This window comes from Rhopilema esculentum, chromosome 4, assembly GCF_057945365.1.
Source record: "Rhopilema esculentum isolate cy_ngs chromosome 4, ASM5794536v1, whole genome shotgun sequence".
NCBI lineage: Eukaryota > Metazoa > Cnidaria > Scyphozoa > Rhizostomeae > Rhizostomatidae > Rhopilema > Rhopilema esculentum.
The window spans coordinates 7,734,203-7,752,294 of NC_142818.1; the positions used below are offsets into that span (position 1 = coordinate 7,734,203).

General features: G+C 35.0%; 3 protein-coding genes across 5 annotated transcripts; 1 reads left to right on the forward strand and 2 right to left on the reverse strand.

Annotated features, from left to right (window-relative positions):
* On the reverse strand, positions 1-4,769 carry LOC148960356 (uncharacterized). 2 transcript variants are annotated; one of them, XM_089114658.1, is made up of 3 exons: positions 2,356-4,769; positions 1,147-1,224; positions 1-651 (listed from the first exon to the last, which is right to left on the reverse strand). In XM_089114658.1, exons 2-3 carry the CDS (start codon positions 1,216-1,218, stop codon positions 1-3), a joined length of 723 nt encoding a protein of 240 aa, XP_088970784.1. In that variant the 5' UTR covers positions 1,219-1,224; positions 2,356-4,769. The 2 variants fall into 2 exon arrangements, with proteins under 2 accessions (XP_088970784.1, XP_088970787.1); XM_089114661.1 differs by lacking the exon at positions 1,147-1,224.
* A 186-nt stretch (positions 4,770-4,955) lies between these two features.
* LOC148960357 (ectonucleotide pyrophosphatase/phosphodiesterase family member 5-like) lies at positions 4,956-7,257 on the forward strand. Its single transcript, XM_089114640.1, has 2 exons — positions 4,956-5,831; positions 6,550-7,257. Exons 1-2 carry the CDS (start codon positions 5,099-5,101, stop codon positions 7,077-7,079), a joined length of 1,263 nt encoding a protein of 420 aa, XP_088970766.1. The 5' UTR covers positions 4,956-5,098; the 3' UTR covers positions 7,080-7,257.
* A 352-nt stretch (positions 7,258-7,609) lies between these two features.
* On the reverse strand, positions 7,610-18,027 carry LOC148960358 (uncharacterized protein KIAA0513-like). 2 transcript variants are annotated; one of them, XM_089114647.1, is made up of 12 exons: positions 17,884-18,027; positions 15,642-15,721; positions 15,266-15,359; positions 14,982-15,030; positions 12,686-12,730; positions 11,940-12,013; positions 11,196-11,281; positions 10,744-10,822; positions 10,380-10,454; positions 9,379-9,456; positions 8,651-8,745; positions 7,610-8,258 (listed from the first exon to the last, which is right to left on the reverse strand). In XM_089114647.1, exons 2-12 carry the CDS (start codon positions 15,700-15,702, stop codon positions 8,215-8,217), a joined length of 780 nt encoding a protein of 259 aa, XP_088970773.1. In that variant the 5' UTR covers positions 15,703-15,721; positions 17,884-18,027; the 3' UTR covers positions 7,610-8,214. The 2 variants fall into 2 exon arrangements, with proteins under 2 accessions (XP_088970773.1, XP_088970770.1); XM_089114644.1 differs by lacking the exon at positions 17,884-18,027 and adding an exon at positions 16,016-16,954.
* Between the last annotated feature and the right edge of the window lie 65 nt (positions 18,028-18,092).

Sequence of the window (18,092 nt, forward strand, 5' to 3'; positions counted from 1 at the left end):
TCAGTCTTCTTCTAAATGAATACAAAAGAAAGAGAGGAATCTTATCTTCCATTTTCTTTTAGATTTTTTCAGTTTCTCTTCCTTAATCTTCATTTCCTCTTCTAAACGAGCACCTTCTTCATTCAAGCCTGCAATCTTGCGATCTTGCATCTCCAAAGCACGGGACATTTCTGCATTAACATGTTTTTTCTTTGCAAGCTCTTCGTAGACATCCACAAATTCTTTGTCATTCTTCAGCTTATTCATCAGAATTTTCTCACGACTTTTTGCCAAGTGCCCCATGATCAAGCTCTTTTTGTCTTTTGCTGAATGCAAGGCCATCTTAAGACGGGCAAGACGAACCTGCTTGGTGTTCAGCTCTTCCTTGAAACTTTTCCTCTGCTCAACAAGTTGCGCTTGTAAGCATTCAAAATTTTCTGAGCTTTGCCTATTCGTTTGGTGAAAGAAGAGCAACTTGCCAGCGTAAGTCTCATTGGCCTGGGTCAACCCAATTTTGAAAAGCTCCAGGTTCATTGCTTCTTTGTTCAACTGAGAGCTTGCTTGGTTGAGGTCAAAATTAGCCATTTCCGTGTCAAACTGGGCCCCTCTAACCCTATCGTTAGATATGAGAACTTGGCGCCTTAACGCATTCATCATGTTGATATGGTCGTTCTAAAAGGATATAACAATTTGTTAGGCGCACAGCGGACAACATGTAATTCAGACGCACAAATTTCCAAAATGTAGATTTTACATGTTAGAAGGTGTCTATCTTAAGGGAAGCACAATTTATTTTTGGAAAAATTTTCATAAAACGAAACGATCAGAAAAACCTTATTGCGATTGCAGAAAATATCGCATGAAATATAGAGAGTATAATGATTGCAAAGTTTAAAGATTTTCTAGAAATAAGAATTATGGCAAAAGTAGCCATCAAGGTTAAAAATTGTTGAAACTTGATAAATAAATAGTAGAAAAACATGATGCATATTGCTTGATGAAATTTCCACAGATAGAACATTTCTGTTAGAAGAAAATAACTATTTTTGATATCTCATAACTTTGCTGAATTTAAACACATGAGGATGTAGATCGAAAGTGCATGAAAAACATGAACATGTTACGAAGTTGTGAATAAAACAGGATTACAATAAATGTTAGACTTACATAAACCATTTGTGAATAAAAACCTAATTTCTTATTCGTTATTCTTCTCATGTCTTGGATCCTATCAACCATCACCGCCTTTCCTCCAAAAGAGATGAAAATGAGGAAACATTGTCATAACGCATCCGTTTGTAGTATGGTGAGAACGACATTTTGATAGAAACTGCCCTGGTTACCATAGCCTCGTAAATCCGGGGGAAAAGTATTGCAGACAGCAGCGGTGGCAAAGAATGAATTTTTGTGAATAGTTTATAACTATATTTCTGAGTCTGAATAATGGAGACTGCGGTACCCAGGGTAGAAAGAAACAGACATAAACGAATACATGAACGAACAGAGAGTAAATAGAAACGAACACAAAAAGAGACATTAAAAGACTGTCTGTTGTACGGTGGCGTCCGTTTTGAAGTCGCCCTAGAAGGCTTTAGCCGATGGAATAGAACCCTGGAACAAATTTGTCCGTTTTTTAAAGACATCAAAAAATGAAAAATTTTACTGCGTACACATCGATGGGCTGTCGGGGAAATGACTTACATTTAGATTGTAATCAAATTAAAATAACCCAACTGAGGTAAAAATATATCACAATGGGAGTAAACATACCAAATGTTCTTAAATAAAGGGAAAAGAGTCAATAACTTGCAAAGCAGAGTTGAGCGAGAAAAGCTGAATTTAGACTCACTGAGACTCTCATGAAAATGTTATCAAAACTGGACAGGAACATGAGTGCAGATACCAGGCTTTTGAGCATTTCAAAGTTCTCTATTTCTTTTTTTAATTTACTTATAAAATCGTTTTTTGATAAAAAATTGTAAATCACGAATATGGCTAGTGCTAGAGGGTAGTGATGATAAATTGATTCTTCTGGCCGTTCTTATAACGTAGTATAATAGTCTTTGTAAGGTATAGTTTACGGTATTTTGTTTGCAACTTTATATATCGAATATTTATATATATAAAGCTTGCGGCATTTTACTGAAGGATGATTATTTTAAGTCGAGAAACGAATAAAATTACCTTCACCAAAGAAAAACCTTGAAGTTGGACTGGGAATCTCTAACAACAAATGATACCAACTAAACTGTTAACGGTTTTTTACAACCCTCTTAAGAAACACTTGGTAGTATTTGATTGTGCGCCACTGAAATTAAAAATTCTAGAGTACATTCATTTTATTTACTATATTTCTTTCATAACAGTTGTAATTACCTGAAAAGTTCTGCAAGTCTTTAACTTTGCATGTGACTCTTCTAGCTGGTCAACGTTTGGTACTCGACTAAGGTCGATGATTTCTTGAAAAAATCGCCAGCACAACGACCTTGCTCATAAGCTCCAGTTTTAGTAGCAGCTGCAACTTTGCTGTGAAATGTTTTGTAGAAATAATACGAATTCGAAGAAAAAGGTTGATGAAAAATGTATCACACGAGCTATTTACAGAGAAAATCACACATGACGAAATGAATTAGTCTCTATTGATAGAGAAATTGACTGTGACGATGGCTTTGTTTCTTCGATAAAAAGAGGGACAAAAAGCCTAGTCTTGCTATTGCTCATGCAGGGGAACTAAGATAACTCAATGAGTTTGATGAATAGGTCTCTGAAATAAAACTGTTGTTTCATCAGTTCACTCTTTAGGTTGGATGATACTATTGAAAAAAATCAGTGATGGCATGAATAAAGCAAAGAGGAGCGCAAAAAGGTGTCCATAAAAATCGCAAATTTTGGAGCAACGCGGTTTTTAATCTTGGGTGTCATTAGAATGCTTTTTAACCTATTTAGTGACAGCAGTTCAAAAACATGTTGGACGAAAATGAACGAATGTGGTTAATCGCTAGTGCACGACGCTCTTCAAATGACCTGTCCAAAATATTGCGACATCAGGATTAAAAAAAGCAACAACTTTCTGATAATGCTGCTGCGATGACATAAATCCACCACAATATTCACCCTCGGATAGTTTGGTACTGTACGGTACTTCGCCATCACTTCAAGGCAAGTCCTCTTCATCGTTAGACGGGATAGTCTCCTCATAGTCACTACAAGAAAATAAAATCTAGGTCGAGCAGCAATCAAATGCTTTAAAGATTTACTCTAAATTCATAATTTTTTCTCTATAACATCTCGATAATACCACAGTCTATAATGCAATATCAAGTCAAGGCTGAATATCAGGGATCTACGAGCCTTATTTAGAAACTCATTGCAAAAGCCATATAAAGCCATTTTAAAGCCACGGAAGACTATGCCTGTAAGTGTACGGTGCTTAAAGATCCGTTGAAGAGACTGAGGTACAGACTCATGTGCTAGCCTCCGTTCTTCATCAGAAGCCTTGCCAAATTCGTAGTACTTGTCAGCATCTTCATAGTTTGATTAGTGTAAGGCAGCTCCAGCACTGGACGACTCTAAGGGTCTATTGCTAGAAGAAAATCGTATATCTCGAGAAAATAAACTAGAAACTACATATAAAAAACCAAACAAAAATGACTCACTAGCATAGAGATAATGGAACCCTTAAACTGGTTAACACGATGTCCCCGTCTAGTCGTTTTAACAATACTTGATTTACTCAATGTATATTTTGCTTCAAACTTTTTACGGGTAAAAAAAAGATTTAAAGGAAATAAAAGAAAGGAAACACGCAAAGACGATTAAAGTCCTTGACTGTTCAAGAAATCTTCCTGTGGACCGCCAACGACAATCTTTAATCATTCTAAAGTTTAAACCAATTAAAAGACTTATAGCTTTTAGCAAGATCTTCAACCCCAACAATGAAGCCATGACCGTACACGAAAGTCACTTTGGCATAGTATCACTTTGGCAAGATATATATAAAATCTATCTGATTCTGAATCCAATAAAATCAGAAACAAAATCTTACCTTGGAGGTTTTGCAGTGCAGTTCTCTAAGGCAATGGAACACCCAAAAGCATGACCCTTTGATCGAAGGTTTCCACCAAGGTATGGTTTTTTGAGTCAATTTTCTCTAGATGGTCTACCGGTTGGGCAAAATATTTCTTTGCTTCGTATCAAAAGGTCTCTTTTTGTTGGAAATAACTACTTTCAAAGCTTATCTCCTCATTACGAGAAAAAGTAAAAAATTTTCATATTTGCTTAAGCAATTTACTATCTGGCAGCTATTTTTACCAGCCCGAGCTAAGTTTTGTTCATTCGAACACAAAATTGTAACAATGCGCTTTCACTGCGGCGCTATTGTGTGTTACAAGATCAATCTGATCTAAATAAATATACATATAATATAAATAAACATAGATCTTCTGTGGACCTTATCTTCAGAAGCAAGATTACATTCCAGGAATGGGCGCTTTTTTTCAAGAGGTAATTTATTCGGGGAACTGTATGCGGAAATTTACCGTATCGTGGTTCACGGATGGCCCAAGCCGGGCCCAACTGCTGTACGTAAATCAATAATTACTCATATTATTGTAAGTCTGTTAGAAAGTGCATAAAACAGGGTATCTAGGTGAAAGTCTTTGAAACATTTAAGATTCATCAGCCATAACATTAAGTGTAGAACAGAAACGACTACAAAAATGAGGGAAGTTGTTCGGAAAAGGTGAAATCTACGCGGAAGATCAGTTTGGATTAGCCATTGGACATCAATTTTGCAAACTGTAAATGTTACTGCACCTTGAGACAAGTGCATTTCATATTCGATTATCAGTATTTCCGAATTGGGCCTAAACGGCCAGATACTTCAACCGACTTCGTATTCTCTCATTAGTATGCAAAACAGGTGTTTAGCGGTTAATTCATATAAGCTTTAACTGCGAGTTATACGCATGGGCGGACACAAAAAGATTCTTATAAGCAAAATCCTGAACTTCAAGTTATGAAAGAACATGTATTATAGGTAGGCAACAATTGGCATGGTACAACTTAAATAAAGGCGTGCATCGTTTTGACGTGCAAGTTAGAAGAATTGGAAGGAAATATGAACATAATCTGGGTGCTTTATATTCTCAGCTATGTAAGGGCCGGATATAGCGAGCACAAACGCAGTAAACAGGTCTCAGGCCAAAAGGTATTGCTTATAAGCTTGGACGGATTCCGATGGGATTTTATGTCAAAAAATAAGAATAAGATACCCAATATGATTCAAATGGAACAACAAGGTGTCACAGCTAAATACCTTCTAAACGTTTTCCCAACAAATACGTTCTCAAACCATTACAGCGTTGTGACTGGACTTTATCCGGAAAATCATGGAATCATTGACAACCAAATGTATGATATAAAGACAAATGAAAAATTTAGCATGAAATCCACGAATTCTAAGTGGTGGAACAAAGCTGAGCCAATATGGATAACAAACCAGTTGAATGGACACGAAAGTGGGCTTTGCTACTGGCCTGGGTTCAACGTAAAAATAAAAGGAGCATTGCCAACATATGCGCCAAAAATGGACAAATATGCTAATCCATTAACAGACTTTCAATCGAAACATATGCCCCCAACAGAAAGGATTGACCTGGTATTAAACTGGCTTAGCAAGCCAGCTGTAACATTTGCAGCCATATATTTTGAGGATCTCGATTCACAGCTTCACGACTCGGGAACAGAAATCAGTGATAACAAATTCGCAGATATAGATAACACCTTTGCATATCTGAAAAAGAAGCTAAAGAGTCTATCTCTAGAAAAAAACGTCAACGTGATTGTTGTTGGTAAGAACAATGTTACTTGTGTGTAATCACTTGTTTGATGCATCTTACGGTATGGTAATACACAGGCAGTAGTTTACAGTCAAAGATAAAAGGAACAGCTTGGTGTCCATTAATTAACATAGAGATATAGCTCAAATTTTAATTGAGAAGTATATAAAGTCTGACTTCAGTCGCAAACGATTGACGATTTGCTTTTTGACATTTACAATTTTTAAACACTGACATTTACAATTTTGACATGTACAAAATTAGAATTTCTTCAAGTAATTGCGTGAATTTCAAAGTACCGCTTTAAAAATCAGGCTAATACAACAAGCCACCGGTGTTACTGACCAATTCCAATCCACATCTGACCTGAGACCATTTTGGCCATCTTTTAGACATCATCTATCTTGCCCTTCTTCAATATGTTTCATAAATTAAGAATAAAAACTCCTTTTAGAATGTGGCTAAAAAAATTTTCCCCTTTTTGAACTTAGTGCGGGTATAAATTCTTTCTGCTTTTCCACCTCTAAAGTACTAATTTGGTAGTGTTATTGGATTGTTTGTGCAAATCGTTGTTTGGAGGAAAGTTGAAACCAAAATGAACAATGTATAAAAAACGTTGAATTGGTCGTAGATCCAATGCCGTCAATCTATTTCTGAAGGGCGTGATTCTGACTTGGGCGTGGTTCTATAAAAATGATACATTTAGTTGCTTGTCATCTTCTCGTTGCAGGGGATCATGGAGGAAAAGATGTAAATCATAACAAAATCATCCGATTAAAAGATTATTTTGATATTAAGCAGTATATTAAAACGGCATTAGGAAAAACATTTGTATCAATTTATCCGAAGCCTGGTCAGTTGCAGACTGTTTACAATCAGCTTGTGCACGCCCACCCAAACATGACGGTATACCGCAAATGGGAATTGCCTACTTACATGCATATCAAAAACAGCGAGCTCACTGCCCCTTTGCTCCTTCTTGCTGATCCTGGTTGGATTATAGACACAGGCTTTGAGACGGGAGTTTATTTTGAAGGAAATGAGTTTTACAAAGGAGAACATGGCTATGATGTTTTTCATAGGGATATGAATCCGGGTTTTTTCGCGTTTGGTCCTTGCTTTAGAAAAAGGAAAGCTATTGAGAAGATGGAGACAATCGATCTGTATCCTATCGTGTGTAAAATAATTGGGATTACTCCACACAAAAATGACGCATCAGTCGAACCTATGAAGAAATTACTGACAAAACACTGTCTCTAATATTGGCAGCTGCATTTTAATAGCAATACAGAGCTTGCTGATTCAGAGGCTATCGAAAGACGTTCTGAGACTAGAAGTTGTAAGTACGCCAGAATAAGGCTTTAACTAATGGCTCTAGCAGTACAGTGCAAGTTTTAAGAACAACAACAAAACATATCCTATGATTATGCGGGAACACATAATTAGTATATGCGACAGAACAAAAGAGAATACACGACAGGCCGAGATACTTTGCTAGCGAGGGATCTTCGCAATTTTGTCTCAATTCCTCGGCTTATGCCCTTTTTGATCGACTCAGCACGTCACCCAGCATTCATCAAACATTTATTTTGCAAAAAATATTGGCTCGTTTGAACTTTCAGATGGTCGTAAAACTAGCTCTAGGTCGAAAATTTCGGCTGCTTAAAGAAATGTCAGGAAATATTGGAAAAAATATTAATCCCTGACTCTTAAGGATGCATTCATTTTTATGGAAACTAGTACAGGAATATTCGTTACGGATTCGGGATGCTACATCAGAAAAAATGAAGTTATTGCTAAATTTCATTAGCTCTAAATTTACATTTTACCTTACATCAAAACGTGATTAAATTAAAATATTTACGTATTTTTCAACATATCAAGTATATGAAGGAAATACAACAATATTAATAAAGATATACAAATAATTTTTTAACGATATGTACCAGTAGATTTCATCATTACACTACACAAAATCCCTCTTCAAAAGCATTACATAATAAAACCCTTTTGCATTGCCTTATACAGTCTCACGCACTTACCTGCAATACTGACATCACAAGGCAATAATGAACCCTTAAAAAATTCATAAATATTTTCTAACATTTGAAATACTATTGAAAATAGCAAGAGCTATTGAGTTTCATTGCAATTCAATACGTTGAGGAGCTAATATTATACTTACAATGCACGAATGTTTCGCTGAATTTAATACATTTTGCGAAAAGAAAAGTTCATTTTACAAATTGATTACCTGAATATCTATCACCATTATGGAACCATATAGCGAGGGCCAACCTTCAGTCTTGCATATGGCATCAATAATTACAAAAATACGATTTAGACTATAAAATGGACAATCTTATCTGATTTGGCATTGAAGGCATTTTCTTCGTTATTCGGCTTTTTCAACGCGCTCAATCAGCTCGTGCAGTTGCTCTGTTGGAAAAAGATCAGCACATTAAATTTTGAAAAAGACATTTCGGATATTTTCCATCTTAGGAACGAAAGCTTGAGATAATTAATTTTCGAGAAATATTCAACTTCTACAATATATTTTAGAGCTTTTAAAGAAATGTATTTCCAATAAATGCAGGGAAATTTCCTAACACCTGCCAATTCCAAAGTAACTTGACGAATTGAAAAATGAAAAAATCACGACACACTTGAAAAAGTCGGTAAGACCATTTAATTTTACAGTTAGAATGCACTACCTCGATTAAAATGTAGAGGGTTCTTCATCTAAACATCTGAATATCGACAAAAACTTTAACGAAAGTATCTACACTCGCAGCTCGCAGAAGTGGCTCTATACGTCTATTGAGGCATACCTTGACTTAAGTTCTCGATGGTGCTTATCTTTGATATAAAAACCTCTTTCATCTCTTTGGCTACATTCAACGACTTCATGATATAAAGGAATGTCCTGTGAAATAAAAAACATCTTGCATTAACACGACTGACTCGATTACAATGACCGAACTGGCAAAGACTGTATAAACAAAACTATGAAGCATCTTTGTTGTTACTGTAGCATTTGATGCTTTATAAAGGCTGCGTTCACAACGATGCAATTCATTAGTTTCGCAATGAGAGCTGTCCGATAATCGCATTAAATTTTAAACTCTGAGTTGCAACTTAGAGCCGTCCTGTTATATACAACAAAGCGTGTACAGCCCTGCCAGCAAGGAATCGAGCACTACATTACACTACATTTTTGCCATAATACAGAGAAGGCCCGGTATTAAAGTTAGATTCTAGAGGAAAAACTAGGAAATATCTCCAATCCAATCAACATTGCATCCAAGAGATAAAAATTCAACATATTATATAAATTGGTTTTTTACTATGTGGTAGATGATAACTGGGGTATAGGATATAAGATTCATAAAAAAACGGTCGGTTATAGTCACACCAAATGTAGCTTGAAAATCTTTGAAAATAAGCCGAGTGTGACTGTAAACAGAGCATGAATTGAAACGTTTTGCGTATTTGGGTCTAGACATTATGTGAATGAAGTTTTTCTCACATCCAAAATAGTCAAGCAAAGATTGTTTACCCGAGATGAGCAAAGGCCGAATATTCTTCGTTTTGATTCAGTTCTCGTTGCTGTTCTTCATTCAAAGACCGCCAAGACCTGGAATTATGAGTTATGTTGTAAATAAAGCATCTCTCCAATTACAAAGAGTCTTATCTACCTTTTCCCCTGACAAATACTTATTTGGTGGTACAAAAAATTGCTTTGAAAAAAGCAAACATATAAGCAAACAAACATGAAACTATAATGGCGACATGTTTTGGATTAATGGCAAAGCCTGATCTTCGTTCCATCTAGCAGTTTTGGAATCTATCTACATAAACACAAAAAACCGCTTTTGTGTAGACAAAAGGAGTTCGCTTTCACCTCAGGACTCCATTGGTAACATTCTCAATAGGCAAGGGGCACTGATTCGTGCTCGCGTTTTTGATTGGCCTATTTTGCAGCGTAGAGTTTTCGACCTATGTTCTGACGTTCTATACTCGGAAGAGTGTCGAACGAAAAGCTTCAGTATACTCAAATGTTTGCTTTTTTTAAAGCCATTTCTAACAAATACTGCAAACCTCAAGGTGTAATATAGATGGCTACATAACAAATAAATTTCTAGTCGACTTAAACAAGAAACGTAGTGCGAAACGCAGGTATATGGAACATAAAGCACTTTAAAGTGAATGAGACATTGTTTAGGGGAGCATACACAGGGCTTTAAAAGGTTCAAAGTTTTTTGAAAAATGTGGACTTCCAAGAGATCAGAAAAATAAGTGGTTCTCGAAAAGTTTGCGACGAAACGTTTCTTTTGATTAAGGCTCATGAGAAACCATCGAGTCTGGAGGTAATCATTATGAAAGTTGTTGTGACAAAGTTTTCTATTGCGTATAACATTTTTATTATTTTCATACAAAATTATTTGTTTCAGACAGTGGAGTTAAATGACCATTGAAACCAATTTTATACTCGCTGATTTGAGGTAACAAACGGAATGTAAAGTGACGGAAAATTTAAAGAAAATAGCTAACATCTACCCAAATTTAGGTCTCTTTTGCCTCTCACTATCGACTGCGAATAAAAATGCTGATGTCCAGAATCGCATGGTTTTCCTATTAATGAAGAAAGGAAGGAGGATAAAGATATTTGGGCAACATCAGCAAAACATGATTTATATTGTTGTAAATTGGGTTCCAAAAAATTTCTCAACTCGATGTTTGCATGTTGTCTTCTATAAAAAATAAAACATAAGCTATTATTTCAAATCAAAATTTGCATGGTTGACAATTGAAATTTTTTCCAAAACGGCTGCGTTTCAGTGGAACAATATACAATAATACTTTCAAAGAGAATCAAAACATCAAAATAAAGTTGCAAAAGTAAAATGGAAAAGTAATTTACCAAATAGCTTGATCCTTTAAGTATTCAAAGACATATAACTTCGACGGAGTATCAGATTTCTTGGGTGAATCATGAGGAACTGTACAAAAATGAGAAATTTGTCAGCTTAGTTTTTGAATAGATTAACTTAAATTAATCAATCACAAGTCCCAAGGTATTTGATTTTCCCCCTCGGCTTTCATTGGCTAACCATTTGAGGTTCATGCTGATATATAATGTCAATCCTATAGAATTTCTAGAATACATGAGAAATCTAGAAACTTGATTTAGAAAGTAAGTTGTGAAGTTTTTCTCTTCATTTAAATAATGATAGGATAAAATGAGAACATTGTCGAGTATTACATTAATGAAAATGGTTTGTTGCTTTAACTTTACATCAGTTACAGTGAATCAAATCCATGACCCATAACTAATTAATGAGTGAATACTCATCAATGAAGAATAACACTTACGTTCTGAAAATGAAGACACATGATAATATGTGAAAGACATATTCAGCAAACTTGCTGCTGGTGCAAAATCATCTGCAATGTAACATCTGAAAAGAAAGGAAAAGAAACTTACTACTAAGAAAACATGACTTTCTTTTCAACAAATGAGTTATAGAGATATAAATTTCAATGCAGAGTCAACTTACTTACGCGGGCAACAGAGTGTTGAGAAAAGTAGGAGGGAGGCTAAAACCAAATAGGAAGGGGCTTGACTGGTAGTCCATTTCTAAGTTTTTCAAATTCATGGCCAAAAGTAAGAGCTTTAGCTCCCTGAGGCCCCCCTGCTCTGTTGTGCTTTTACTTGAGTGAGCCAGTAAATAAACTGGATAGCCAATCTGCACAAAGGTCAAGGATAGCAAATTTACAGGTTCTCTAATTCATCATTTTATCAATGTTCCGTTCATTGAAGAAAAATGGTATTTAATTAAAGTATGCTTTCTACAGAACTAATGAAAGAATTTGAGATATCGAACTTATCACAATCATTTTGAAACTTACAGTGGATGACATTTGATTGTATGGTTACTAAGTCATGTATTAAAATGTTGCAGCAGAAAGCAAGCTCTGATTGTGTGAAATTTGTATAATGGTAATTAATAAAGGCTGCCATAGTAAATACTTGGCTTTCTTAGAAAATAAAGCTAATAATGTGAATGACTGTGTTCATATACGAATACTGATATATTCTATAAATGAAATACGTACTCAAATAAGACAATTGCATAGTACTGCACTAAGCGGAATAATATCACTTCTTCTACTTCCTTAATCTCCACACGCTGCAAATGATACAAAAAAAGGAACTATAACAATATGGATATTGCAATTGAAGAACTTTATGTTTAGGTACAAAGCATCAGGACATTTTGGTTTTCATTATGTTCCTTTTAATGAGACCATCTTTTGTGTTTATAATTTCTTCCTTATAAATTATTTATTCTTACTAACACTTTGAATCAAAGTGACTTAAAAACTAAAAATTCATTTTGGAAATTTGTTTAGAAGACAGGTGATAATAAAATCTTCAAATCCATGCCTGCAGGAGATTTTATTAAATGTGATAGACATTGATTCTCCACATGGCTTTATTTTGAGTTTAAAGCAATAAAAGAAAGAAATTTCTTTGAGATTAATGAAACATAAAAATCAAATGACGTGATATTTCCTCAATTGGCCAGAAAAAACTATTTTTTATCTAATAAAAAAAAGGAAGTGATGTCTACATGAAACCAAAGTACAAAAAAAATACGATTTATATAAATGCTATTTTTATACATGCAAGAAAAGCAAATCTAATTTAAGAAATAATTAATCAAAGTTCAAAGCCCTCTGATTTAAGAAAACTCTTTGCAAGCAACGGTGGTAATTCAGGTGATTCACTTTAGTTTGTACATAAACATTATATGAAAGAAAGTGTGCTTTTGAAATGTTTTATAGACAAAGAAAAACACCTGGGCATCCATGAGCCTTGCAAACCAACATCTGCCTTCATTGTGCTGTGAAACAAAGATTCAAAAAGTTAGAGCATATTGAAGTATTTAATGTATAAAAATAAAATTCCATAGAAAAAGACATTTTGCTAAACTACTACTTTGCTAAAAGATTTTTCATAATACAGGCCTTCCTAGGAATAAATTAGCACAAGTGTGTCATTTTGCACTCTTAGACTGTGGTAATAGTGTGATGGAGTGCTTTTGATGTTTTGCCTGATTTCTACAAAAGTTCAGTTGCATTGTTTATGGAGCCATTAAACCTCATTTCTTAACTCATTTCATCAGTTCTCCCACAACTTTGACAAAAAATATATGTGGTTTTGACTAAAGCAATGTAAGGCAGAAGAAATATTGAAAGTAGTGTGTGTCAGGTTTTTAGCTTTCATTTATTTCTATTAGAAAGATGTGTCTGGTAGTTGATCATGTCATGTTGTTAATCATATCTTTAGAGAAGTGTTTGAATAAAAAAAATTGAGAACTTATCAAGCTGTGTTCTAAGTTGAAGTAGGGTCTCTTTGACTGTGATAACCCTTGTTAAGCCTGTGGCAAATGGGACCAAAGATTAAGATTGGCACACTTTGTGCTGGGCAGTTGTCATTGCATTGAAAAAGCTTTTTCAATACTTCATCATCAACATAGAAACAGCCATAAAGAATTCATTCTATCTCTTATCAGAAGGTAAAAAGATGCGCTCTGCCTGGCGAGCCTCTATGAAGAGAGGATATAGTGAAGAACTTTACAGTCCTCAATTAAAAAGTGCTTCCGCTTGTAAGGAGTTATCCTTTTCTGCCGGGATTTTTGTCAATTGGAATGAAAAGGGAAGGAATTACAAATTAGAAAGAAAAAATAAAGATTCTCTAAGAAATTGAGATGACATATCTGATTATAAATTAGAAAATGGTGTTGCCAGTCAGTAAGCAGGCTGGTCACATTGGAATTATTTCAAGGTTTATGCAAACTGTGGCTAGTAAACTGACTTGGCAAATTCAATGTTCTAACGGTGCACAAAGCTGTTTTTACAATTTTCAAATTGGTTCACATAATATATTTATGTGTTAGAAACTGGTTAAGATGTGGCAATTTGAGCACAGGCTCTGCCCTGTCAAATCACACTATTTTTGTATCTGTTCTAAATTTGATAAACCATGCCAGAATAGCAGCAATATGTAAACTTAATATCATTTATTGGCCATTGCTCATCCAATTTGTATCATATCTAACTGATATTGCATATTTAGAGATAATTTGTGTTATTCTATTCAGTAATGTGGTACAAAATTAAAAGTTCTTAAAATATATTTTTATGGCGTCCACACTTAATAACTTCATTGTCACTACTCTCCAATTCTAAATGCATCGAAAGTTTCGAAAAGTAAAGTTTCGAAACTAAACTAATCAAAACTAAAGAAGGGAAAGTTTCGAAACTAAACAAGGAAATATTTAAAACTAGACAAAAGAAAATAAGTTAATGAAGCTTGTGTGTTCAAGGCAACACCAGGAACAATTTCTTGAGTAAGTTGAAAGCGAAAATAAAAAGTGAAAGCAATTAATCCATAAATGTCTAGTAATAGAAAGATCAGAAGAACTTTCATCCATTTTGGAAGGAATTTTAAGCAAATAGAAGGATATTTTCAAAAACCTAATCCAGTAAAAAGTGGAAGCACTGCAGATTTAACATAGTAAATAACTTGATTCAAAGTCATTCTGTCGCTTTAATCATGGTTTCCATTAAATCGCAAAGTGTTGCCAAGTGTCAAAGAGTGTCGCAGAATGTCGCAGAAGTTTGGTTCTGCAACACTTTGCGACGAATGGAAACTGCAGTACTAAAATACTGCAAAAGATTTCTATCTCTGCGACACTCTGCGACACTCTGCGACACTCTGCGACACTCTGCGACACTTTGCAACACTCTGGGATTATTTGAAACACCTAGAACAAAAGAGTCACACGATGTTGTTGCAGCAGCAGAATTAACATTCTTTTTAAAATGGTGACTTTAAACGAAGGAAACATGGCATGAAAACATGGCAAATGAAAAAACGCCTGCACTAAATGTCATGAAATCGAAGCTTCTGCACTAAAGTGTAAAAAATTCTATGCGTGTTTCGCTTATACAAAAAATTTGATCCAAAATCTTGGCTTCCTTCTTTTTCTTCTATTTAAGACCCAAATTTTGATCACATGCCTTGCCTAGGAAGGCCTGTAATAAAATATGATAGAACGCTGAAAATCATAAATTTCTTAGCATGCATACCTGACATAGCAAGCCAAATTTTGATTTTGCTTCTTGAGTTATTGTAACGCTGGAATATTAATGGCCAATTTGTTTTAAGGCATTAATGAAAAAAGTAAAATATCACTAAGTGGTAAATATATAAAATTTCTACCACAATATCAACTCTATATGTGCCTTCACTTAACAATCTAAACTCTGCAATCCTTCACTTGTATACAAAATGTATTAGATAAACTCTGTGTTTTAAAACATGTACTCCTAAAAACATTTTATAAAAACACTGAAAAGGAGTCTACATTTACCTTTCTGAAAACACATCAGCCACAAAGCGTCGCATAAATTTTTCACATTCTTTCTCAAAGTGATTAGTCTCTCCATTGTAATCAATGCAAAAATCTGTGAAGAGATTTATAATATACAAACAGTGACAAACACTATGAATTGGCAAATATAATGGTGCCATTTTTCAGAAAATACATTTATTGAACCTCCAAAGTTATGTGTTAAGTATTGGCTAATTCATTTACATACCAATCGTAAAAATTAAAAAACATTTCTGGGATGAGAAAAACCTTTTGTCAGTTACAAAAGACTTGGTAGGGGTGGGGGTGGGTCGATTGACTGCAAACATGGAACTGAAGTCTTGTTTGGTGGTTGACCTAAATGAGTACCACTTACTTTTAAGTTGATCAGTTTGTTTCCCCAGTGACTGAATGTTTTTCATTTCTGCTTTCAGCATATTGATTACTTGACTCTCTCTGCAAAAGAAGAATAAATACAATTTAATATAAAGAGACCAAAGCCTGAAAATCACTTATCTCTGTCATGACTTCCCATCACAACTGCCCTTTGAGAGGAAAGGACGGACTGACCAACTGGACCAACTTTACTTATTTCAGAATACAGGGGAATCTCACGAGTAGCTGTTGGCTAAAATGGGTTTTAGCCATTTGAAAATTTCTGGAAACTATGTTTGAAAAATATAAATGAACAGATAAAGGCACCAAGAGGATATTTCGATTTAGGCCTAAACAAAGGCAATAAATATTTACCTTTATACAATGAGTCCTTTTGACTGCTGTTAACAGTGAAATCAAACTTGTTTACAAGATTGAAAATAGAAGCTCATGCCCTCAATAGGTTTATGAGTATAGTTCCTCAAAAAACACCGTCTCGCAAATCTTTAGTCTCTACATCATATAATATGCAACCGCATTTGCCGTCATCAAAGATGCAGCTCCACCTTAATCAAGATTGCCACCTCTAGGGGTTTTTTCTAAGAAACTTTCTTGTTCCGCTTTGCAGCAAGCGATCGTCTACTTCACGCCTACATAATTTAGTTCGTCTATTGCCATTTATCTTCCCTATACTGAGTTTAAAATTTTTTATGGTTGACAATTACGCTAAATTTGTTGTTCTTTATACAACCTATCATAGAACAGCCTTTGAATTTGCAGTTGAGTCGATATCTCCAACATTGGTTTCAGTTTTGTTAAAAGTTTTCTTAATACCCATTGTGAGTCGTACGAGATTCAACCAGATTAATTTCGAATCACATGAAATTTGCTTATGACGTAATACGTGATCAAAGGACTCTGTAGCTTGGTTTCCATATGATCGCTGAGGATATCTGCAGTTTTTCAACGACCACAAACGATCATATAAAAACCGCGTGTCGAGTTTCTAGTGATCCCCAGCGATCGTAAACGATCCTTGGCGATCCAAATACCCCATCAACAATCGACTAAGGAACAACGAATCACGTTGAAGAAAATGGGGGCAATAACAAGACAATGTTTAGGGTCGCTTAGCTGCAATTTCTGCGTGAGTGTTGAAACACTAAAATCCTTTCTGATATCGAAAATTTCTCTGACTCAGAATCGATCCTTTCGTCTCTTACATTCATCTATTTCCCTTTTCAACGTCGTTAAAATCGTAAAAAATAGTAATGTATGAAACTTTATGCTTCTGGTCTTTGACATATAAAGTCTCGTGTCTTATCTACCACATTCAAGGACCTCTGGGGATATTACGTACTGAAGCAAAACGTTATGCGGTGCTAAGCATGCTAAAAGCCCAAACAAACAAGCATTTCATTTCTATACATTTCGGTAATGCCCCCCCCCCCCCAAATTATCCCATAAGTTATCAGAATGTGCTGTAGTCAGTGCTATAGAATCTTTCCTACCAACAAATCTTTTAGCGACCTTTAGTAGATGTTAGCTAGTTATATACATTTCTTAGAATTACAAGAATTTCTTGCTTTCCCTTATCAGACTTATAAGATCTGCAAGGTTGATGTAGAGAACTGGTTGCAAATTTTTGGAGAATGTAATATTGTACACATGACTAGGAATGCTTTGCAACGTATAATTTTTTTACACGCAAGGTTGTTTGCACTGTTAAGTTTGAGAATACAACTAAAGGCAGTATCAACAATACTGGCACGAAGCTGTCTTGACCTACCGTACCCCAGATTTACAGAATACAGCTTGGAAGATGCCCTGCTATTCACTTTCCATCGAGCCTTTAAAAGACTGTAGTACAGAGTATGGTTAAGCTTCTGTTCCGTAAGACGTTGTCCTCATCATGTAGGTTGAAGCAGTATATACATAGCTCTTATCAAGGCTATCTAGCCTTATTTACGCTTTTACCAAATACTTTCAAACGAGTTTGCTGTCAGAAAGAATACAAACAGAATCATATTACTGATCACTGGTTGTTTAGTTGAGCTGCCCACATTAAGATAAAATTTCGATCGATAAACTAGACGAAATATTGATAAACTAAGGAAATTGGATGGTGCTTCGCTGCCATAGGCAATAGGATCCATTGTTATATGATATCAAGCGTGGCAAAATGTGACGTGATTTTATGGCATTTTCGAGCAAATTTGAATTTATCGCCTTTACATACTTACCTATTCTTGGTTAAGCAACATCATCAGTAATGTTGTTTATCTCCACAGTTGTTTTTTCTGAACAAATTCCAATCGAAAAGTATAGTATTTTCTAAGCAGGTCCACCACATTCTCGTCAATCCAGCACGTGTTGGATACTGAATGGGACCAGTAGCCCAGGCGTCTTTTATACTCAAAATTCACAAGTCTAGACCATCTAGTTTAATCCA

Coding starts and splice junctions, on each gene's coding strand:
- LOC148960356 (XM_089114658.1), bottom strand. CDS start 1,218: ATGGTTGATAGGATCCAAGACATGAGAAGAATAACGAATAAGAAATTA. Junction 652..1,146: donor TTTATTCACAAATGGTTTAT/GTAAGTCTAACA, acceptor ATATCCTTTTAG/AACGACCATATCAACATGAT.
- LOC148960357 (XM_089114640.1), top strand. CDS start 5,099: ATGAACATAATCTGGGTGCTTTATATTCTCAGCTATGTAAGGGCCGGA. Junction 5,832..6,549: donor CGTCAACGTGATTGTTGTTG/GTAAGAACAATG, acceptor TTCTCGTTGCAG/GGGATCATGGAGGAAAAGAT.
- LOC148960358 (XM_089114647.1), bottom strand. CDS start 15,702: ATGCTGAAAGCAGAAATGAAAAACATTCAGTCACTGGGGAAACAAACT. Junction 12,014..12,685: donor CAAGGCTCATGGATGCCCAG/GTGTTTTTCTTT, acceptor TATCATTTGCAG/CGTGTGGAGATTAAGGAAGT. Junction 8,259..8,650: donor CATCGAGAACTTAAGTCAAG/GTATGCCTCAAT, acceptor TTTTTCCAACAG/AGCAACTGCACGAGCTGATT.